Source organism: Salvelinus sp. IW2-2015, linkage group LG32, assembly GCF_002910315.2.
Source record: "Salvelinus sp. IW2-2015 linkage group LG32, ASM291031v2, whole genome shotgun sequence".
Taxonomy (NCBI): domain Eukaryota; kingdom Metazoa; phylum Chordata; class Actinopteri; order Salmoniformes; family Salmonidae; genus Salvelinus; species Salvelinus sp. IW2-2015.
Window position 1 is genome coordinate 20,903,308 of NC_036871.1, and position 24,788 is coordinate 20,928,095.

At 41.0% G+C, this 24,788-nt stretch overlaps 1 protein-coding gene across 6 annotated transcripts in view; it reads right to left on the reverse strand.

The window, feature by feature from the left end:
• The window catches only part of slc6a9 (solute carrier family 6 member 9), an 86,350-nt gene that overhangs the window by 21,548 nt on the left and 40,014 nt on the right, over positions 1–24,788 (reverse strand). Inside the window, exon 1 of one of the 6 annotated variants that reach the window (XM_070436730.1) lies at positions 24,087–24,116. The exons of 4 other annotated variants lie outside the window; for them this stretch is intronic. In XM_070436730.1, coding sequence (XP_070292831.1) covers positions 24,087–24,101 — 15 coding nt within the window. In that variant the 5' untranslated portion in view covers positions 24,102–24,116. Of the gene's footprint in view, positions 1–12,257; positions 12,332–24,086; positions 24,117–24,788 lie in introns of those variants that run through there. One more of the 6 variants, XM_023977935.2, reaches the window with a different exon arrangement.

Below are 24,788 nucleotides of genomic sequence, written 5' to 3' on the forward strand. Positions count from 1 at the left end.
CACACACACACACACACACACACACACACACACACACACACACACACACACACACACACACACACAAAGTCTGCTTGCTGAGTTCCCTGGGCCGTTGCTCCCAGCAGAGTCGGCATCATGCAAGCAGGCAACTTATTCATCAGCGAAAAATCCCATATTTTCATTATTGCCCCGTAGTCATCCTTGGAGTCTGGTTGCGCCCAAATGTTCTATTTCAAAATAAATGTAACCTTTATTTCAAAATAAATGTAACCTTTTCACAACAATCCCCAACCATTTGGTCTTGAATTGTAAACTAAAGAGAGAATAAATACAATATTACCAAACAGAACTCTTGCAAATCAACAACATTATTACAGCCAAAATGTTCCTTTAGTTATCTTTGGCTGGTCATTGAGTGTGAGACGTGTGCACCTGCGTGGGTGCGTGAGAAACAGTGTGTTGAGGCTGCTCTCCTCAGCGTGATGTCTGTGTTTGTGTGTGTTGTGTAGAGTGTGATTGTTTTAGGTGCTGAGAGTCTGGAGGAGGCGCACACCTGCTCAGTGCGAGGTGAGGCCAGCTGTACAGCTGAGAGGGCCCAGGGTGGAATGAGAGCCCAGCCAACCCACACAGTACAGCACAAAACACAGCAGACAGACTGGGCTACATGTAGCCTGCTGGCCTCCCACCTCCAGCTCTCCCACCTGTGAGAAGCCAGGTCTTTCAACACATGATCAGTAGGCACGTTTCCACTGACAAAAGCAATGGTCGCAAAAAAATAACATCGCGCCATGTGTAGGCCTAATGGAAACGGCAGCTATAGGACAAATGTTCTAAAGATCAACAAAAATGTTATCCGTTCGACAGGAGTGGATTTTTCTTTATGATGGAAACAGTGTTTTTCGAATAAATTATCATTGCTGAATAATTTTAAAGGTACGCAGGGTAATGTAGGTAATGTAATGTAGTGGTCACGATGTCATAACGTGACTATAAAGCACCACTCCACATTTAATTATAAATGCCTGCTGCTGGCTAAATACATTTTTTCAACTATAAAATAATGTTTCTTTGCAGGATCGTTGTCCTGACTTTCAAGAATGCCTGAATTGCATCGCCTTGCTCTTCTGGTTGTCTGGCAAGTTTCACCATCCAATTACTTCAGATCTACAGGAGTGTACGTTTCACCATGGCAAGGACCTTGGCGATACGTTGGCACAGGATAGTTATTAGAATATAGCAAATATTAGTAAATTCTTGCATTCTATCCACCCTGGCTTTTGCGGGCTACCTGAGACATGAAACAGGTAGGAGGGCATATACAGGCTGTCGCCAATGTATTATTATGCAATTTGCCTAAATGGATAATGGAAACTCTTCAACCACTTCCGTTAATTTTTTTGGTGTGACATCTGTTTTTATTGACACAATACAGTTTGATGGAAACACACCGTAGCAGGCAATTTGTATGCAAACGTTCTATATGTCGACAGAAAATCCCTGGACAAGTTAGTGGAAACAGTGTAGTGTTTTCCCCTAGGATTTTTTTCAGTATCGTTGGAAAATGTAGTGGTTGGGTGGTGAGTCGATTGCTATTTGCTATGGGGGTCCGGGGCATGATGAGGAGCAAGCGGTGGCTGTGCGCTCGTGGCTCTCATTCACACCACTACCTGCTCTGTGCTACAAATTCGCTGTAACTTGTCACACTAATCTTAAAGGGATAGTGCAAGATTTTGGCAATTAAGCCCTTTTTCTACTTACCCAGAGTCAGATGAACTCATGGATACCATTTTTATGTCTCTGCATCAGGGGTTGAAACCGGTTCAGGGAACAGAACTGAAAACCGAAAAAATACATATTTCTTTCAAGGAACAGAATCAGAACCGGGAACAAAAGTGATCTACAATGTTCCGGAACATAACCACTATTTTAAAAGCATGGGTTAATAACGTTATTTTACATTCCAGGCATTTTTTTTCCAGCTCCACAAAAATTGCAACAAAGCACCTATGCAAAGCCCTCACTGTCACTCAGAAACGTATTCCAGTGTCTCTTCAAGCAAAGCCTCCACCTCCTTCTCCTCCACCATCTCTCGCATTCTCCCCACCCGCAAAATTTCAGTAGTCTTGCGCCCTACACTCATCTGTCCAATGCATGTACAGGTAATAGCTTGCCCGCTCCATAGCAAGCTGCTCTATTCACACTGATTGGTTAAATAATATAATGTCGAGCTAAATAAAAAAAATGTTGGGTTCGAACCGGTTCAGAACTTTATTTTGCTGGTCGAAACAGTGGAACAGTTTCGACCTGTTCAGAACAAAACGATTGGAAAATAATTGTGGCTTCAACCCAACTGCTCTGCGTGCAGTTTGACGGAAATTGAAGGCAGTTTCGTGAGCCATTTAGCATGCTAGCTGTTCCCACAGACTTCCAGTCATTGTACTAACGCTAGTTAGCAACTTCTTTCAAACTGCATGCTGAGACATGAAAATTGTATCCATGAGTTCATCTGGTAAGTATAAAAAGGCTTAATTAAGACATTTTCGCATTATCCTTTTAAAAGCGTGTCTCAGCAAATATGTTAAAAAAAACATTTGTTCTATTTTTTTAATTAAATTATATTTTTGGGGAGTAACAATTAAGCAGTGGCGGGCCTGGTGTCAACTCATAGTTTACTCATAGCAACAAACTCAGCAAATAAAACAGACTGAACTTTGACTTTACATGTTCCATCTTGGCTTGAATGTTGAGTAAGTTAGAATATTGTCTGCAATGTACCCAGAATTCTAATATATTTCAATAGTTTTATGATTAGCCAATGTCATAATGTAGTTATTTTGTTAAATACTTCTCCCCATTATCTTAAATGTAATTTTTTCAAAGCCATTTTAGCTGTCATGCTAGCTGTTCGGTCCGATCCGATTCACAAATCATGGGAATTTAATCGTGCCATGTAGACATTGCCTCCATCCAAGGCAAGGGTTGCTTGTCAACCCCCTGAACTTGTCCCGGCTAAATCCAATGTCAGAGACTTGCTAGCAAACGCTTGTGCTATAAAACTAAATAAATACTGCACTCTGACCCACAAAACTTATTTGCTAGATTCATGATAGCAGTGTTAGACAAAGCACGGAAAGCGAACTACAAAACGTGATGCATCTTTATTGGGATTTGCAGTTGCGTGCTAGCATCTGAAATAACTTACTCATCTTTTAATCCAGTGGTTCCCAACCTTTTCCGGTTACTGTCCCACCAACTGAATTTTGCTCTGCCCGGAGTACCCCTGAAGTACCACCTCATCTACATTTTACCAGTAGGCCTATGGTTTCATGAGTCCTCTCAAGTAGAGGTGTCACGACTCCCGCCGAGGGTGGCTCCCCTGCCTGTTCGGGCGGCGCTCGGCGGTCGTTGTCACCGGCCTACTAGCCGCCACCGATCCCTTTTTCCCTTGTCTGTTGGTTTAGTCTTATTAGTTGCACCTGTTTCTTTTGTGTTTCTTGATTTCTGGTCTATGTAAGCCTGTTAGGCCCGCTGGGGTTTGTGCGGGATTATTTTGTGTTCACTGTCGGTGTTGGATGTATTTTCTCTCCGGATCGTTTTGCCCTGTGTGTTTGGGCGGGTCAGTGTTGCAGCGCCCTGTGTTTGGCGTGACCGTTTTTGTGACGGAGAAAATAAATAGTCTATTATTGAACCCTCTGCTCTCTGCGCCTGACTCCTACCTTCCACACCTAGTAACTCGTGACAAGACGTCGACCGATTATGATTTTTCAACGCCGATACCGATTATTGGAGGACCAAAAAAATCCGATACCGATTAATCGGCCGATTTTTTAAATGTATTTGTAATAATGACAACTACAACAATACTGAATGAACACTTATTTTAACTTAATATAATACATCAATAAAATCAATTTAGCCTCAAATAAATAATGAAACATGTTCAATTTGGTTTAAATAATGCAAAAACAAAGTGTTGGAAAAGAAAGTAAAAGTGCAATATGTGCCATGTAAGAAAGCTAACGTTTAAATTCCTTGCTCAGAACATGAGAACATATGAAAGCTGGTGATTCCTTTTAACATGAGTCTTCAATCATTCCCAGGTAAGAAGTTTTAGGTTGTAGTTATTATAGGAATTATAGGACTATTTCTCTCTATACCATTTGTATTTCATATACCTTTGACTATTGATGTTCTTATAAGCACTTTATTATTGCCAGTGTAACAGTATAGCTTCCATCCTCTCCTCGCCGCTACCTGGGCTCGAACCAGGAACACATCGACAACAGCCACCCTCGAAGCAGCGTTACCCATGCAGAGCAAGGGAACAACTACTCCAAGTCTCAGAGCGAGTGACGTTTTGAAACGCTATTAGCGCGCACCCCGCTAACTAGCTAGCCATTTCACATCGGTTACACCAGCCTAATCTCGGAGTTGATAGGCTTGAAGTCTAAAACAGCTTAATGCTTGAAGCATTGCGAAGAGCTGCTGGCAAAACGCACGAAAGTGCTGTTTGAATGAATGCTTTACGAGCCTGCTGCTGCCTACCATCGCTCAGTCAGACTGCTATATCCAATCATAGACTTAATTATAACATAAATAACACACAGAAATACGAGCCTTAGGTCATAATATGGTCGAATCCGGAAACTATCATCTCGAAAATAAAACGTTATCTTTTCAGATGAAATACGGAACCGTTCCGTATTTTATCTAACAGGTGGCATCCATAAGTCTAAATATTCCTGTTACATTGCACAAACTTCAATGTTATGTCATAAATACGTAAAATTCTGGCAAATTAGTTCGCAATGAGCCAGGCGGCCCAAACTGTTGCATCTTACTCTGACTCTGCGTGCAATGAACGCAAGAGAAGTGACACCAATTTTACCTGGTTAATATGCCTGCTAACCTGGATTTCTTTTAGCTAAATATGCAGGTAAAAATATATACTTCTGTGTATTGAGTTTAACTTCTCTCGCGCTACGGATCCCTTTTACGGATCATTTTCCTAAACAACCGCTGAATTGCAGGGTGCAAAAATTTACAAAAAATATTTATAATCATGCAATCACAAGTGAAAATATACCAAAAACACAGCTTAGCTTGTTGTAATCCACCTATCGTGTCAGATTTTGAAAATATGCTTTGCAGCGAAAGCAATCCAACGGTTGTGAGTGTATCAACAATGCTACAACAGCTAGCCCCAAATTAGCATGGTCACGAAAGTCAGAAAAGCAATAAAATTAATTGCTTACCTTTGATAATCTTCGGATGTTTGCACTCACGAGACTCCCAGTTACATAACAAATGTTCTTTTTGTTCGATAAATATTACTTTATAACAAAAAAACGCCATTTTGGGTTGCGTTATGTTCAGAAAACTACAGCCTCGTTTCCGGTCCTGAAAGGCAGAAAGAAATTCCCAACGTATCAGATTAAAAATATTTACTAAAAAATATTTATAATCATGCAATCACAAGTGAAATATACCAAAACACAGGCTTAGCTTGTTGTTAATCCCACCCAATCGTGTCAGATTTTGAAAATAGTGCTTTGGCAGCGAAAGCAATCCAAGCGTTTGTGAGTGTATCAATCAATGCTACAACAGCTAGCCCCAAATTAGCATGGTCACGAAAGTCAGAAAAGCAATAAAATGAATCGCTTACCTTTGATAATCTTCGGATGTTTGCACTCACGAGACTCCCAGTTACATAACAAATGTTATTTTTGTTCGATAAATATTACTTTTATAACAAAAAAACGCCATTTGAGTTGCGCGTTATGTTCAGAAAACCAAAGCCTCGTTCCGTTCGACGAAAATTCCAAAAAGTATCCGTAATGTTCGTAGAAACATGTCAAATGTTTTTTATAATCAATCCTCAGGTTGTTGTTAACAAACACAATCGATAATATTTCAACTGGACCGTAACCTATTCAATAAGAGAGAAAAAGAAAATGGAGAGCTACGCCTCTCGCGCGCAGGAACTAATCAGAGGACACCTGACTAGTTTTGAAAAATCTCGCTCATTTTTCAAAATAAAAGCCTGAAACTATGTCTAAAGCCTGGTCACAGCCTGAGGAAGCCATTGGAAAAGGAATCTGGTTGATACCCCTTTAAATGGAAGAAAGACGGGCCAGGAAACACAGATAAAAAATTAAAAAATCACTTCCGCGTTAGATTTTCTCAGGTTTTCGCCTGGAGAATCACTTTTGTTATACTCACAGACAATATTTTGACAGTTTTGGACACATTGGAGTGTTTTCTATCCTAATCTGTAAATTATATGCATAGTCTACGATCTGGACCTGAGAAATAGTCTGTTTACCTTGGGAACGTTATATAATTTTTAATCTTTTTTAAATCTGACCCCTAGCGTCATTGAAAGGCATTGATGTTTATGGTTAGGTACACGTTGGAGCAACGACAGTCCATTTTCGCGAATGCGCACTGCATCGATTATATGCAACGCAGGACACGCTAGATAAACTAGTAATATCATCAACCATGTGTAGTTATAACTAGTGATTATGATTAATTGATTGGTTTTTATAAGATAAGTTTAATGCTAGCTAGCAACTTACCTTGGCTTCTTACTGCATTCGCGTAACAGGCGGGCTCCTCGTGAGGCAGGTGGTTAGAGCGTTGGACTAGTTAACCGTAAGGTTGCAAGATTGAATCCCTGAGCTGACAAGGTAAAAATCTGTCGTTCTGCCCCTGAACAAGGCAGTTAACCCACCGTTCCTAGGCCGTCATTGAAAATAAGAATGTGTTCTTAACTGACTTGCCTAGTTAAATAAAGGTGTAAAAAAATATATTAAATAAATAAATAAATAAAATCGGCGCCAAAACTTACCGATTTCCGATTGTTATGAGAACTTGAAATCGGCCCTAATTAATCGGTCGACCTCTACTCTCAAGTACCCCTTGTGGATTGTCCAAGTACCCCTGGTTGGGAACTACTGCTTTAATCAAGCATTGATAGGACTTTTTTCCATGCATTGGAGTTTGGAAAACTATTGGAAAACTATGTAATTCAAATTATTCCTAGAATTTGCTCTATTCCGACTCCTCTCCACTCCAGTATCTGTTCCGATACTCTCTCCAAGCTGTCTCTCTGGCTTGGCTACTTGCATCCCAAATGTCACCCTATTCCCTACATCATAAGGGTCTTGGTCAAAAGAAGAGCACCAAATAGTGCCCTTTGGTCTGTTGCTCTGGATGCTGGCTGTCCAGTGTTTAGACCAGTGGTGTGTACTCCCTGGAGCACCCTGCTTGGTCAGTCACTGCAGTGAACAGCACAGAGCAGACAGACCGCCCCATTCATATCCACACACAGCCCCATCTCTTCCCTTCCCATCCACATCGCACGCCCAGCTGGGCCCATCTGCCCTTTACGTAAGATGCACACATGGTCAGGCCATAGCCCTTCTCTCTCCATCTCTCTGAGGGGCCCTTCCAAATCAGTGGACCCAACCTAACTCCCAACCCCCTGCCCTCTTCTAGCGCCCTGCACACAGGTGCACCCCAAGAGAGTGAGAGGAAGGGGAAAGAGAAATAGAGGGGGGAAAGAGGGAAAGAGAGCAAGAGACAGGTTTTGAAATCGTGCAAGGAAGTGCGAAAGGGTGAGTGAGCTCAAAGTTATTTAAAGAGGATTCCCATTCCCAAGACTTGGGCAAATACTGTATATATACAGTACCAGTCAAAAGTTTGAACACACCTACTCATTCCAGGGTTTTTCTTTATTTTCATTATTTTCTACATTGTAGAATAATAGTGAAGACATCACAACTATTAAATAAACAAATATGAAATCATGTAGTAACCAAAAAGGTGTTAAACAAATCAAAATATATTTTATATTTGAGATTTTTCAAAGTAGCCACCCTTTGCCTTGATGGCAGCTTTGCACACTCTTTTTTGGTTACTACATGATTCCATATGTGTTATTTCACAGTTTTGATGTCTTCACTATTATTCTACAATGTAGAAAATAGTAAAAAATTAAGAAAAACCCTTGAATGAGAAGGTGTGTCCAAACTTTTGACTGGCACTGTACACTCGTGTGATAGATCTCAAATATGACCACTGACTACCTTTCAAATGGGTCCGTTTGAATGTGGGTCATTTGGTGCAAACATGGCTTATTGGCTTGTCATGCTTTAACGTGGTTATTTTAGTTCTGGTGAAAGATAATTTACAAGATAACCAAATTAATTTTATTAAACCTGCCTGGGTCTTGGTCCACATCTGACTAAAACACGTACAGACCTACCATACCAGCTAATTTGATGGAGTGGCACACACCTAACAAAGCATGGCCAATGACAGCTGCGACTTTGTCGTGGTAATAGACATGCTCCATCTCCACTTGATTGTAAACCCAACCTAGGGCTTGACAGGACTCCAAGAGAAGCAGTCTAATATTACAGTACACACAGTATAGTAGAGACTAAACTGCCAACAGGAAAATACAGAATTTTGGACAGAGACATGGACCAAGACAAAAAGGGAGAACCAAAGCTCCTGATAATACTACAGTATATTGGTACTGCTCAGTACTTGCTTGGCTGCCCTGGAGTTATGCAGTAGTGTTGAAAGAGCAAGTCAGAAGGAGCACAATATATCACAAAAGAAGTACAAAGAAATGTTATCACAGTTGCATTTAACCTGGCCAGTGCACTTGTCTCTTTGCTTGTGGGCTATAGTAAACTGCTGGTGAAACGGCTTAAGAATACGCCTTGCCTATGATCTGTGTCACCATCACATGCTAAGACAACCATCAGACAAGACATTGAGGCTTAGCAGCCCATAGAACACATGTATAGCAGCTCTCCGACAATCCTCACCAACCAACAGTATTTCACTGACCCCATTCTTAAATAAAGAGATAAGAAGAAAGGAGTGACAGAAGGAAGCGTCGATGGAGGGAATGTGCTCTGTCAGCACTTCTAAAAGGGCCTGAAGACATCTGTTCAAACCAAACATAAAGGTTAGAACAGTCATCTGATCCTTCAGTAGGAGGTAGGTCACCTACTATTCAGCCACTGGTCTGACATGACCCTCAACAGGGGGAGGGTCAGATTCCAACAAAATAATTCAAAACAATTATATATTTGCAGAGGGTGATCAAAAAGTGCATTTAAATCAACTTTGTTCAGGTAAAACAATAGGTAAAATAAAGTTGTTTAACTAGTAAAAATCCTCGGGTTTAAAGTTACAAGGCACTTATGTTGCCTGGCGATTCATCCTGAATTTAATTCTGCTGCTCCATCGATCGCTCCATACATCAGTCTGAACCTACCATCCTAGAAGTGGTTTGTGCTGACATCAAAATGATGTGATTCCTGATTTGTGTAGTAGGCCAGCTCTGGTCCAACCCATCGGTTTCTGGGACTAATCAGAACGGTGTGAATGTGTTTGCATTCGACAAGTCGTCGGGGAGGAAGCAAATCCAGACTCATTGTGTAGAAGAAATGTTAGTGGGCGTGGCATTTTGCTGGAGCGATGGGTAGCCAGGCAAACTCCTGTCCACCAATTTTAACAAGCATTTTAGTTTAAAAACAAAACATGTATGTGGCTGTTGGTTTTAAAGTTTTTCAATACAAAGTGTAACTCTTTTGCATTATTGCCCAGAAGCGAAAACTCTTTCACTGTAAGAACACCCTCCCAACAAATCTAACATTGGAATCGAAGTAGCCTAACACTCCTTCCACCAACCATTCTATCGGAGTTTGAATATCATTTGAAAATAACTGAAGCTGACAAAAGACCAGGTTGTTATTGAAATTCAAATCAAACAAAACCAAGAGTGATTTGATCGTTGTAAACTAAAAGTAATTTCAGTACCAATCATTTAGTGGCACATGTAGATACCCTTGTTAACGAACAACAATTTAACAAATATTTTAAACGGAAAAGTGGTGCGTGCATATGTATTCACCCCCTTTGCTGTGAAGCCCCTAAATAAGATCTGGTGCAACCAATTACCTTCAGAAGTCACATAATTAGTTAAATAAAGTCCACGTGTGCAATCTAAGTGTCACATGATCTGTCACATGATCTCAGTATATATACACCTGTTCTCAAAGGCCCCAGAGCCTACAACACCACTAAGCAAGAGGTACCACCAAGCAAGTGGCACCATGAAGACCAAGGAGCTCTCAAAACAGGTCAGGGACAAAGTTGTGTAGAAGTACAGATCAGGGTTGGGTCATAAATAAATATCAGAAACTTTGAACATCCCACAGAGCACCTTTAAATCCATTATCAAAACATTTAAAGAATATGGCACCACAACAAACCTGCCAAGGGAGGGCCGCCCACCAAAACTCACAGACCAGGCAAGGAGGGCATTAATTAGAGAGGCAACAAAGAGACCAAAGATAACCCTGAAGGAGCTGCAAAGCTCCACAGCGGAGATTGGAGTATATGTCCATAGGACCACTTTAAACCGTACACTCCACAGAGCTGGGCTTTACAGAAGAGTGGGCAGAAAAAAGCCATTGCTTAAAGAAAAAAATAAGCAAACACGTTTGGTGTTCGCCAAAAGGTATGTGGGAGACTCCCCAAACATATGGAAGAAGGTACTCTGGTTAGATGAGACTAAAATTGATATTTTTGGCCATCAAGGAAAACGCTATTTCTGGCGCAAACCCAACACCTCTCGTCACCCCAAGAACACCATCCCCACAGTGAAGCATGGTGGTGGCAGCATCATGCTGTGGGGATGTTTTTCATCGGCAGGGACTGGGAAACTGGTCAGAATTTAAGGAATGATGGATGGCGTTAAATACAGGGAAATTCTTGAGGGAAGCCTGTTTCAGTCTTCCAGAGATTTGAGACTGGGATGGCGGTTCACCTTCCAGCAGGATAAAGACCCTAAGCATACTGATAAAGCAACACACGCATGGTTTAAGGGGAAACATTTAAATGTCTTGGAATGGCCTAGTCAAAGCCCAGACCTCAATCCAATTGAGGATCTGTGGTATGACTTAAAGATCGCTGAACACCAGCGGAAGTCATCCAACTTGAAGGAGCTGGAGCAGTTTTGCCTTGAAGAATGGGCAAAAATCCCAGTGGCTAGATGTGCCAAGCTTATAGTGACATACCCCAAGAGACTTGGTGGCTCTACTTGGTGGCTCTACAAAGTATTCACTTTGGGGGGTGAATAGTTATGCACGCTCAAGTTTTCAATTTTTTCATCTTATTTCTTGTTTGTTTTACAAATTTTTTTTTTTTTTGCATTTTCAAAGTGCTAGGCATGTTGTGTAAATCAAATGATACAAACCCCCCCAAAATCTATTTTAATTCCAGGTTGTAAGGCAACAAAATAGGAAAAATGTCATGGGGGGTGAATACTTTCATAAGCCACTGCAACTAACGTCACCTTGGGATTAAACAAGGGTGGGTTCAGTTCTACTCAACTGTAATTAAATAGACCTGGGTCCACAATGTCCTCAAAGGCTGCATTATAAAATGTATGTGAGGTGAAAGTAATTCCACTAAAGACAGCGAGACTGTGGCTTCTCACCCGGCTAGCGGAGGCCCACATTCCTCCAAATCCCATTGGGCATCGTGTGAATACCTACTTTCCATGGTTGATTAATAAAGTGTAATGGTGAGTTGTCAGGAAAGACGGGAAAGTTAGGCGCAATCACAGCAGACGGATGGCTGCGATGGCCTCCCAGAAAGTTACATCTCTGGGTTACATCACTCAAACAGTGCTTACAGTCACAATCATACCAAGTTTCCCTGGCTAGCTAGCTGGAAGACATGATCCTATAGTATGCATCATGGCCAGCAAAACATACATTTTCAGTTTCCACTGTTGAAATAGGCCTATGTTTAGAATATTTGAGATAGAGCTTTAAAACTTATTGAAAGTCATATCTTGATCATATTGAATTTGGAATTGTGTATCCTTTTTTTATATAAAAACATTAAATTAAATTATTTGATCATTCATTTTCCCCCCAAAAGCAACAAATTGAATATGAAAACAAAAACAAGCAATATGTGAGATATTAGGTAGGCTAAATAGTCTGCCATCCCAAATCTAAATAACTAGCCTATAATAAACAAATATACAATTCAATCCAATCCAATATCCAATATCCAATCACAAAAACACAAAATGTTTCCCACTTCTTAATCAGATAAAAACTGCAACAATTGTAGGCCCAAAATATTGAAACGGTAGAGAAATACAAATTCTACCTTTAGTCTGAATTTTTAAGGCCGCCAAATACATCCTCAAAACACTGAAATCGCCTTACCTTTGAGATTTCCATTGTAAATGTTGGTCACATACCCCTGTTGCAACAGCCACTTTGGTCAGTCAGTGGCTGAGCAACTTGAGGATCTGACTGATACTTACTGTAGGGAGTGTCTGGGGGAGCAGTAGGAGGGGTTTCCAAGTCAGAAACCAAGAGCTGTGCAAAACAGCCGGTGAGTAACACATCCTGTGTGTTGCCTTACACAACAATAATTATGCGTACTTAGAAGCAGAACAATATTTGAAGTTGAACAAAAATGTACCTCCTTGATTGGTTTTCCTAAATAATTTTAAATGGCTTGGCATGCATACTGCACTTTTAATACAGGGTGAAACCCATAATGGCATAGCAAAACCAATATAAATGTAATTATTTGTATGTTTTGGCTAAATGCATTGGGAAAAACACAGGATTTGACATAAAAATGCAAGATCAACGGCAAAAGAGGAATTGCCTTGCTAGTTGACAATGTCAGTAGTTAAGTTACCACTAGTCTCCTACTGCCAGTCTCTGTAGGCTATTGAGACCCAGGTTCCATTACCACCTTCATGCTCATAATAATCACATCATAAGTTAATATTAATAGGATCATGTTCAAATCCAATAACTGGGTGGATTTTTGCAGATAAAACAAAAGGATTGCATGGCTGAAAGCTATTGACGCTCATACAGAAACAACTGTCAGCGCTGATTTGTGCAGACAACCAGGTCTAGCTTCAGCCACGCGGTTCGCTTAACTAGATCATTCAATTAGTGTGCACTGTGCATGGCTGTTAAGTGATGCGGGAGACTAGCCCGCGGAGCCATTGGCCAACGCAAGCTGTTCACCTGACCCTCGATCCCCCAAACACACGAACAGAAAACCAACCGCACACACTCGCAGAATCACTTAAGCATACACAAATAGACAAACACACACACACCTCATCCCCTCAACCTTATCCTCTCTCATCCCCAAATCCATCTCTCTCTCTTCCTGACAAAAACATCAAATATATCATGAACTCTGACAATTCACCCAGCAATACCTCTGAACCCTATCCCAGTTGGCAAAGAAGTTAGCTACATGTAACTGGCCTTACTGCTCAACCATGAATGAGCATTATTCTTTGGTCTTCATTGGACTGTATAGTTTTGAGCTACAGTACACTTTAAAACAGACATCCCATGCTGTTCCAGAATACTGACAATGTACAGTAGACATCAGACAATGCAGACTACATTTACTTTAATCCCTGACAAGACTTAAAAGGCTAACTTTACCAATTCAATTCAAGGATGATACAATTTAATAGACCTTTAAAAGAGTATTCATCATTATAATAGTACTCAAGAATTTCAGGATTACATAAATTGACCCAGTTTTGTCTCACCTCAAACAAGAGAAGACAAAGTCATGCAATACTGTCAGATGGTATGATTAGGACATAAACATCTTCAAAGTCTGTTAGCATACAGTCCTGACAGCCTCCCATCATCACGCACATGGCTGAGGTCTGGTTAAGCACACAGAGCTGGAAGCAGGGGAGGTCAGTTCATAATTTTAAAGCAAACCACAGATATTATTTGTGGTTTTGTCCAGCCAGTACCCAATAGACAATAATCTGCAACTAAAAAAATCAACTAGGCTAATTATGTTGACTTATTGAGAACTTTTAAGTGACATGTCTGGGATTTTATGGTGGGTATTATTACTACATGGGTCTATCAAGATCTGCACCAATTACTTTTCTAAAATAGATGTGTAGCACAATCTGTTGTAAAGATGTTTAGTTGAGAGATATGAGCATTCAACTCAAAAAGCAAGTTTTGAGGAGAGGGAGACTTCTCATTCCATGCTTTTGCCTTCCGTTCGTGACAGTCCCAAATCTGAGGACTAATTTGCTTCTTCCAAGCCGTGCTCCCTGTCTCCAGGGCATGGTCTGTCAGGTCATGAACAACACTGCACTGTAGATCAAGACACTGAGCTGTGGTAGAGGAGTCATTAAACTGTCCTGTATATGCTACTAAGTCCTTAGGCCATTCACACAGAACCTTACCTGCCAAAGTATGTGTCCCAAATGGTACCCTATTGCCTATGGGCTCTGATCCAATGAAGTGCACTACATAGGGAATAGGGTGCCATTTGGGATGTACACAATGCTTCAAAAACGTCCAAAGCCTGAGGAAACACACGTTCACACACACTGTTGTTGAACATATTAAACGTTGCTCTTTAACGTCTGCACCAAACATTTGAATACGTTCTGGGCGGTCTAATCTGAAGTAAAGACCTACATTTTGACAACGGTCCTCAGTGGTAAACTCAGAGTAAAGTGTGATTAATCCCTTTAAGGGCAGACCCCCTGCCAGCCACATATACAGAAGAAGTAAAATCACATCAAAGTTTATTGGTCGTGTATACAGATTTGCAGGTTTTATCGCAGGTGCAGCGAAATTATTGTGTTTCTAGCTACAACAGTGCAGTAATAAAAAACACACACATAATCCAGAAAAAGAACACAATTAGTTCTACATGATGAGCCATGACTAGAATACAGCATATACAGTGCCTTGCGAAAGTATTCACCCTCTTGGCATTTTTCCTATTTTGTTTTCTTACAACCTGGAATTAAAATGAATTTGGGGGGGTTTGTATCATTTGATTTACACAACATGCCTACCACTTTGAAGATGCAAAATATTTTTATTTTGAAACAAGCAAGAACTAAGACAAAAAAACTGAAAACTTGAGCGTGCATAACTATTCAACCCCCCAAAGTCAATACTTTGTAGAGCCACCTTTTGCAGCAATTACAGCTGCAAGTCTGTTGGTGTATGCCTCTGTAAGCTTGGCACACCTAGCCACTGGGATTTTTGCCCATTCTTCAAGGCAAAACTGCTCCAGCTTCTTCAAGTCGGATGGGTTCCGCTGGTGTTCAGCGATCTTTAATTCATACCACAGATCCTCAATTGGATTGAGGTCTGGGTTTTGACTAGGCCAATTCAAGACATTTAAATGTTTCCCCTTAAACCAGTCGAGTTTTGCTTTAGCAGTATGATTAGGGTCATTGTCCTGCTGGAAGGTGAACCTCTGTCCCAGTCTCAAACCTCTGGAAGACTGAAACAGGCTTCCCTCAATAATATCCCTGTGTTTAGCGGCATCCATCATTTCTTCAAATCTGATCAGTTTCCCAGACCCTGCCGATGAAAAACATCCCCACAGCATGATGCTGCCACCACCATGCTTCACTGTGGGGATGGTGTTCTTGGGGTGATGAGAGGTGTTGGGTTTGCGCCAGAAATAGTGTTTTCCTTGATGGCCAAAAATATCCATTTTAGTCTCATCTAACCAGAGTACCTTCTTCCATATGTTTGGGGAGTCTCCCACACACCTTTTGGCGAACACCAAACGTGTTTGCTTATTTTTTTCTTTATATTTTTTTATAACCCAATCCTGATCTGTACTTCTCCACAACTTTGTCCCTGACCTGTTTGAAGAGCTCCTTGGTCTTTATGGTCCCGCTTGCTTGGTGGTGCCCCTTGCTTAGTAGTGTTACAGACTCTGGGGCCTTTCAGAACAGGTGTATACAGTTGAAGTCGGATGTTTACATACACTTAGGTTGGAGTCATTAAAACTTGTTTTTCAACCACTCCACAAATACCTTGTTAACAAACTATAGTTTTGGCAAGTCGGTTAGGACATCTACTTTGTGCATGACACAAGTAATTTTTGTTTACAGACAGATTATTTCACTTATAATTCACTGTATCACAATTCCAGTGGATCAGAAACTAACATACACTAAGTTGACAGTGCCTTTAAACAGCTTGTAAAATTCCAGAAAATGATGTCATTCCGTTAGAAGCTTCTGATAGGCTAATTGACATCATTTGAGTCAATTGGAGGTGTACCTGTGGATGTACTTCAAGGCCTACCTTCAAACTCAGTGCCTCTTTCCTTGACATCATAGGAAAATCAAAAGAAATCAGCCAAGACCTCAGAAAAAAATTTGTAGACCTCCACAAGTCTGGTTCATCCTTGGGAGCAATTTCCAAACGCCTGAAGGTACCACGTTCATCTGTACAAACACTAGTACGCAAGTATAAACACCATGGGACCATGCAGCCGTCATACCGCTCAAGAAAGAGACGCGTTCTGTCTCCTAGAGATGAACGTACTTTGATGCGAAAAGTGCAAATCAATCCCAGAACAACAGCAAAGGACCTTGTGAAGATGCTGGAGAAAACAGGTACAAAATTATCTATATCCACAGTAAAACGCGTCCTATATTGACATAACCTGAAAGGCCGCTCAGCAAGGAAGAAGCCACTGCTTCAAAACCGTCATAAAAAAAGTCAGACTATGGTTTGCAACTGCACATGGGGACATTTCTTTTTGGAGAAATGTCCTCTTGGCCATAATTACCATCGTTATATTTGGAGGAAGAAGTGGGAGGCTTGCAAGCCGAAGAACACCATCCCAACCGTGAAGCACGGGGTGGCAGCATCATGTTGTGGGGGTGCTTTGCTGCAGGAGGGGCTGGTGCACTTCACAAAATAGATGGCATCGTGAGGAAGGAAATTTAGGTGGATATATTGAAGCAACATCTCAAGACATCAGTCAGGAAGCTAAAGCTTGGTCTCAAATGGGTCTTCCAAATGGACAATGACCACAAGCATACTCCCAATGTTGTGGCAAAATGGCTTAAGGACAACAAAGTCAAGGTATTGGAGTGGCCATCACAAAGCCCTGACCTCAATCCGATAGAAAATTTGTGGGCAGAAGTGAAAAAGCATGTGCGAGCAAGGAGGCCTACAAACCTGACTCAGTTACACCAGCTCTGTCAGGAGGAATGGGCCGAAACATTTGACCCAAGTTAAACAATTTAAAGGCAATGCTACCAAATACTAATTGAGTGTATGTAAACTTCTGACCCACTGGGAATGTGATGAAAGAAATAAAAGCTGAAATAAATAATTCTCTCTACTATTATTCTGACATTTCACATTCTTCAAATAAAGTGGTGATCCTAACTGACCTAAGACAGGGAATTTTTACTCTGATTAAATGTCAGGAATTGTGAAAAACTGAGTTTAAATGTATTTGGCTAAGATGTTGTCACGCCCTGACCTTAGAGAGCCTTTTTATTTCTCTATTTGGTTAGGTCAGGGTGTGATTTGGGTGGGCATTCTAGTTTTTCTATTTCTTTGTTGGCCGGGTATGGTTCCCAATCAGAGGCAGCTGTCTATCGTTGTCTCTGATTGGGGATCATACTTAGGCAGCCTTTTTTCCACCTTTAGTTTGTGGCATCTTGTTTTTGGTTAGTTGCTGTGTTAGCACTACAAAACTTTACGTGTCGTTTATTCTTTCTTGTTTTTGGTGTTCATTTAATAAATTGATGATGTACGCCTACCACGCTGCACCTTGGTCTCCTCATTCCATCAACGAACGTGACAGGTGTATATAAACGTCCGACTTCAACTGTACATACTGAGATCATGTGACAGATCATGTGACACTTAGATTGCACACAGGTGGACTTTATTTAACTAATTATGTGACTTCTGAAGGTAATCGGTTGCATCAGATCTTATTCAGGGGCTTCATAGCAAAAGGGGTGAATACATATGCATACACCAATTTTCTAGAATTTTGTTGAATGTTTTCAAACAAGTTTTTTTTTTTTTTTTACTTCACCAATTTGGCCTATTTCATGTATGTCCATTACATGAAATTCAAATAAAAATCAAGTTAAATTACAGGTTGTAATGTAACAAAATAGGAAAAACGCCAAGGGGGATGAATACATATAAAGTGGTTGAAATAGTATGTAAACATTATTAAAAGTGACCACTGTTCAATGACTATGTACATTGAACAAACCAACATGTACAGTGTTGGTCCCATGTCACATGAGCTGAAATAAAAGATCCCAGACATTTTCCATACGCACAAAAAATGTATTTCTCTCAAATTTTGTGCACAAGCCCTTTTGTTTACAGCCCTTTTAGTGAGCGTTTCTCCTTTGCCAAGATAATCCATCCACCTGACAGGTGTGCCATATCAAGAAGATGATTAAACAGCATTATCATCACCCAGATGCACCACTCTAAAATATGACATTTTGTCACACAACACAATGCCACAGATGTCTCAAGTTTTGAGGGCGCTTGCAATTGACATTCTCAAACCAAGAATGTCCACCACAGCTATTGCCAGATAATTTAATGTTAAATTCTCTACCATAAGTCCCTTTAGGTGTACCTCGTGCTGGGGACAACAAAAGGCCACTCTAAAATGTGCAGTTTTGTCACACAACACAATGCCACATATGTCTCAAGTTTTGAGAGAGCTTGAAATTGACACTCTCACACTAGAAATGTCCACCAGAGCTATCGCCAGATAATTGTATGTTAATTTCTCTACCATAAGCCACATCCAACGTTGTTTTAAAGAACCATAGACAATGTGTATGGCGTTGTGTGGGCGAGCGGTTTGCTGATGTCAACGTTGTGAACAGAGTGCCCCATGGTGGCGGTGGGGTTATGGTATGGGCAGGCATAAGCTACAGACAACCAACACAATTACATTTTATTGATGGCAATTTGAATGCACAGAGATACCGTGACGAGATCCTGAGGCCCATTGTCGTGCTATTCATCCTCCGCCATCACCTTATGTTTCAGCATGATAATGCACGGCCCCATGTCGCAAGGATCTGTACAAATTTCCTGGAAGTTGAAAAACTCCCAGTTCTTCCATGGCCTGCATACTCACCAGACATGTCACCCATTGAGCATGTTTGGGATGCTCTGGATCTACGTGTACGACAGCGCGTTCCAATTCGCACAGCCATTGAAGAGGAGTGGGACAATATTCAACAGGACCACAATCGAAGGAGATGTGTCGCGCTGCATGAGGCAAATGGTGGTCATGATCCTTGAAATTGAGCTCAGGTGCATCCTGTTTCCATTGACCATCCTTTCTACAACTTGATTGGAGTCCACCTGTGGTAAATTCAATTGATTGGACAGGATTTGGAAAGGCACACACCTGTTTATATAAGTCCCACAGTTGACAGTGCATGTCAGAGCAAAAATCAAGCCATGAGGTCGAAGGAATTGTCCGTAGAGCTCCGAGACAGGATGGTTTGAGACACAGATCTGGGGAAGGGTACCAAAAAATGCCTGCAGCATTGAAGGTCCCCAAGAACACAGTGGCCTCCATCATTTTTAAATAGAAGAAGTTTGGAACCACCAAGACTCTTCCTTGAGCTGGCTGACTGGCCAAACTGAGCAATCGAGGGGAGAAGGGGCTTGGTCAGGGAGGTGACCAAGAACCCGATGGTCACTCTGACAGAGCTCCTCTGTGGAGATGAGAGAACCTTCCAGAAGGACAACCATCTCTGCAGCCCTCCACCAATCAGGTCTTTATGATAGAGTGGCAAGACGGAAGCCACTCCTGAATGCCAAGCTTCATGTCTGGAGGAAACCTAGCACCATTACTACGGTGAAGCAAGATGATGGCAGCATCATGCTGTGGGGATGTTTTTCAGTGGCAGGGACTGGGAGACTAGTCAGGATCGAGGGAAAGATGAATGGAGGAAAGAACAGAGATACATGATGAAAACCTGATCCAGAGCGCTCAGGACCTCAGACTGGGGTGAAGATTCACCTTCCAACAGGACCATGACCCTAAGCACACAGCCAAGACAACGCAGGAGTGGCTTTGGGAAAAGTCTCTGAATGTCCTTGATTGGCCCAGTCGGAGCCCGGACTTGAATCCGATTGAACATCTCTGGAGAGACCTGAAAATAGCTGTGCACCGACGCTCCCCATCCAACCTGACAGAGTTTGAGAAGATCTACAGAGAGGAATGGGAGAAACTCCCCAAATACAGGTGTGCCAAGCTTGTAGCGTCATACCCAAGAAGACTCAAGGCTGCCAAAGGTGCTTCAACAAAGTACTGAGTAATGGGTCTGACTCTGAATACTTGATTTTTTTATAAATTTGCTAAACATTTCAGAAACCTGTTTTTGACTTGTCATTATGCAGTATTGTGTGTAGATTGATGAGGGGGGAAAAGGCAATTTAATACATTTTAGAATAAGGCTGAACGTAACAAAATGTGGAAAAAGTCAAGGGATACTTTCTGAATGCAGTGTGTGTGTGTGTGTTTGTTTTTTGTGTGTGTGTGTGTGTGTGTGTGTGTGTGTGTGTGTGTGTGTGTGTGTGTGTGTGTGTGTGTGTGTGTGTGTGTGTGTGTGTGTGTAAGTAATGTATTTATTGCTTCTTTAATCAGACAACAGTTTTCAGCTGTGCCAACATAATTGCAACGGATATTCTAATGATCAATTTGCCTTTAAAAATGATAAACTTGGATTAGCTAACACAATGTGCCATTGGAACACAGGAGTGATGTTTGCTGATAACGGGCCTCTGTACGCCTATGTAGATATTCCATAAAAAATCTGCCGTTTCCAGCTACAATAGTCATTTACAACATTAACAATGTCTACATTGTATTTCTGATTAAGTTGATGTTATTTTAAATGGACAAAAAAAGTGCTTTTCTTTCAAAAACAAAGACATTTCTAAGTGACCGCAAACTTTTGAACGGTAGTGTATATATATATACTACACATTGGGACTATACATTGGGAACTATATATATATATATATGTGGTATGGTATGGACTGGGGTTTGGCACACATTATGATGATTTACGGGTGGTTAACATCAATGGCGAAATGTGAGAGGTCAGTGAGAATAATTCAGGAATGTTATAACCATCTCAATTACTAGGCCTACATGTCTGGTCTCAGCTGTGTGATTTAACACTAACTACCAGACAAATCAATCGCTGCTATTGTTGTACAGCTGCCAAATCCACACCACATAGGCCATTTCAGTAAAGGAAGTTATGTTTGAAAATGGCCTAAACCAATTACATCTTATATTGTATTTCTTACATCAAAGTTCACATTGGGCAGTCCTATCTGCGTTTATTATCTACAGTATGTCTGCTAAACCAGATGGAACACTATGTATTGCATCCCAAATGGCCCATTATAGGCCTAGTGCTCTATAAAGGGAATAAGGTGCCTTTTTGGGACGAAGCCTACGTATATGTCCGCTAGTTCTTCATACTGATCTCACTAGCAGTAAATTATTTGATTGTTTCTATACAGCAGTGAGAGCATAGCCAGCCAGCTAGGCTGTGTTGTATTGCAGTGTGGTGCTAGCTGCCTCTCCCCTCCGCCAGCTGTGTGTCCATGAGCACAGCATGGATAGAGACAGAGCCCACAGCACAGGGAGAGCAAGAGGCCCTGAGCACACATACGTCTGTGCACTCGCTCTTCTGCTGCCTGCCCCCACTCTCTCTCCCCCTGCACGTAAACACTCCCACCACTGACTTCCGCTCCCTATACTGGCCCTCTTACCACCACCTGAACCCAGATGGGAGCGCTCAAAATAGGCCAGAAAAAAAGGGGAAATTAATGTTGGATTGGAGTCGGGTGGAGTGAATATCGGGGAGCATCAGTGGTACCTAATTATGGTACTTCAACTATACATTGGGAACTGAAAATCACTGATTTAGCTAATTTAACACCCATTGCTTAATAAAAACACAATTACATGTTTACAGAAACTAGGCCTAAATAGTAGCATACTGTTGGTATTTTAAATCAATCCCATCATTTTAGAGTTCATTTATCCGCTATAATAAGAAGCAATTAATCCCCCTCTTCTGTAAACCGTTGGTGAAAGAACATGAGGGATTTTTTGACAGGAGTTAATCTTATTACATTACTGCAGAATTAGTCTAACATTGCAACCAAACTTCTCCACAGGGTATTGCAGTGAAATATGCAGTACAATAATATAACTCTCGTACCCAGACTTAAGAACAGCAGTAATCTGCTCCAAAACCTCCACTGGGAAATCATTTTTTACTTTTTAACTCTCATTAAACAGCCCTCATTAACGTTCTGACAGTCTGCCATGATCTATACAATCTGTTAACGTATAGTGAAATCATTTGGGTCAATCATTCCAAGCCAAGTTTTCAACTGCAATATTTTCTTGTCCGATTGAAAACTGTTCGGACAAAATAAAGAGACTTCAGTGTCAGCGATATCTAGGCTAAATCAAGGCACTTACTTCATTTTGAGGCACAATATCACCCCACTACAATTTAGTAAATAAAACAGAAATATATAAGGATTAAACAACAATTTGTGGTCAAATCCTTATATCAAAATCAATAAAGAAATCTTGCAAGCTGTAGCCTATTCCCAAACTACAATCTATCATGGTTCCAGACACCAGAAACAATTTCAAGCAGATTTCAAACAATATCACCACCAAATGAAGCCAAACTATCTTCTATTCTTCCTCATTGTTAAAGGATGTCAGACTAAGTCAGAGGTGCCCACACTACCCTACCATGCAATTAGCACATCTTCTGAAGCTCTTATTACTTCAATTATTACTCAAGCATGCTTTACAATCGCAGATGACCTTAGACAACTGTATTCCTACAGTGGGGTCAGACTACCGCAGAGAACTCATGTAGGCTAGACAGGCTCCTTTATGAACAAGGAAATGGGGCTTGACTTGGGGCTTGAAACAGAAAATGTATTTAGAGAACAACAAATTGAAAAAGATTAAGTGGTTTTAGCAGTAGCCTATACAATAAAAGTAGCTAGTAGCTATATCTCCCCTTTGGTGTGGAGAGAGAAACTTATGACACATGATAGTCAGTCAGGGTTGTGTGGCTGTGTGGTAGGTAGGTAGCTGTCCTATACAAAGCGACAAGGCACTGTCTGTCTGAAGGGTCTGCCGTGTCAGCTGCACCTGATCCTAGACCTCTCTATGTGACCCATCGTCCTGTCCGATATATCAGTTCACATCCAACAACTTCTGTACCTTATTCAATTAACCTTCTCAATATAACTTCACTCAACAAAACCTTAACCTCAAACGGCTTACTATACAATTCACCAATCAAATAGTATGTGGTCTATATCAACTTTTAGGGATATGTCTATAGCATAGTGACAATTATACATGACATACAGCACCAGGTATACACTGATGTTAATGTTACCTGAAACCTGAACTTTCTGAAGCACACAATATCAAATAGGCCTTGATTCAAAAGCATGTCCCATACCAGGACTGAATCAGAGGGACATTGTATAATTTAAGGAAATAACTCTACAAACATTTATTGCATCCTTTGTCACAAGCACCATGGGCCATCACTTCATCTGAAGTGTAAATAAACACACATAGATGAGAAGACTTTCACTCAAATCCGTGTACATCCTAATAAAGGGGGCGATGGGAGGCGAGGCGCTGACAAAGTGAACGAAGATAAGTCTGCAAATGGCATAGGAAACTCAAAGGTCTAAATAGAGTGTTTGGACACACACTAGAACAACCTATGTCATGTTCAGTATTAGCTAGGTCATGCAGGAAGAAAATAAAACCATACATGGAGAACGGCCAAGTTAGACCAAATAGACAAGCGTTATACCGAACAGCCCAGAGCCTTTGGAGAGTTATAGCAATAAATATTGGCTTTCAAAAACATGTTTGTGGTGAAACAGCATTGTAAAAGAAGCACTGTTCTACAGATGAGAAATCTAGATGACTACTAGTCAACACCTAAAGTGCCCCTAGACTACTAAGGGCACAGTACATTCATTTAGATCCATGGCCGTAACAAATAGACTGTACATCAACTTTACACACACTTCAAAACAAGGGCATACACAGTACAATCAGAATATACTGTATATCTCAAAAAAATATTGCTAAATTCAAGCTTTACCTACCGCAAGCAATGCCATTTTTTCTCTTCATAGAAATGTTTCTTTAAAAGTATATGCAATGATCTCAACGGCCCGTTTCTTTGTATTTGCTACTGAACTATAGGAGGCTTGCTCAGTCTTGACAGCGGCCAACCAAAGGACGTGACAAGACTTGGCGCTCCATATAAATCGGCAAGGAACAAAGTGCCATAACGGATATCTATATATTTTATTTTAAACAAATCTTTTGGTGGAATTGTTTAACTGACAAGTCCCTTGGCCACTAAAGAGGGGCAAAGGAAGAGAGAAAGAACATATGAGCCAACCCCACTTTTTAGGATACTTTTCCCACTCTTTCACAGTTACCCTGCCCACTTCCTTAGAAACTATCACACACCCCTCTGCCAGCACCACCAGAACTTCCCACTGCAATTAGTTATAAAAACTTTTAAGTCCCGCGACACGTGGTCTGTTTTTTAAAGAGCTGTATCCCCCTTCTCACGTGGTATGGGGGCTATTGAGTCGTCACAGACACCCTGAATGATCGCAGAAAAATAAGGCGGTTCAGACAATAGGTCGTCTTGATTAATTCAATTCTTTCAGGACCTTGAACCGTCGTCCGGGCAGCTCCACACAATTGCTGCTTTGATAGTTTGGATTCACTCTCTCCCTCTAATTTGAAAAATCCCAAATTACTTTGATTTAATTTATTTTCTTTCCTGTTAG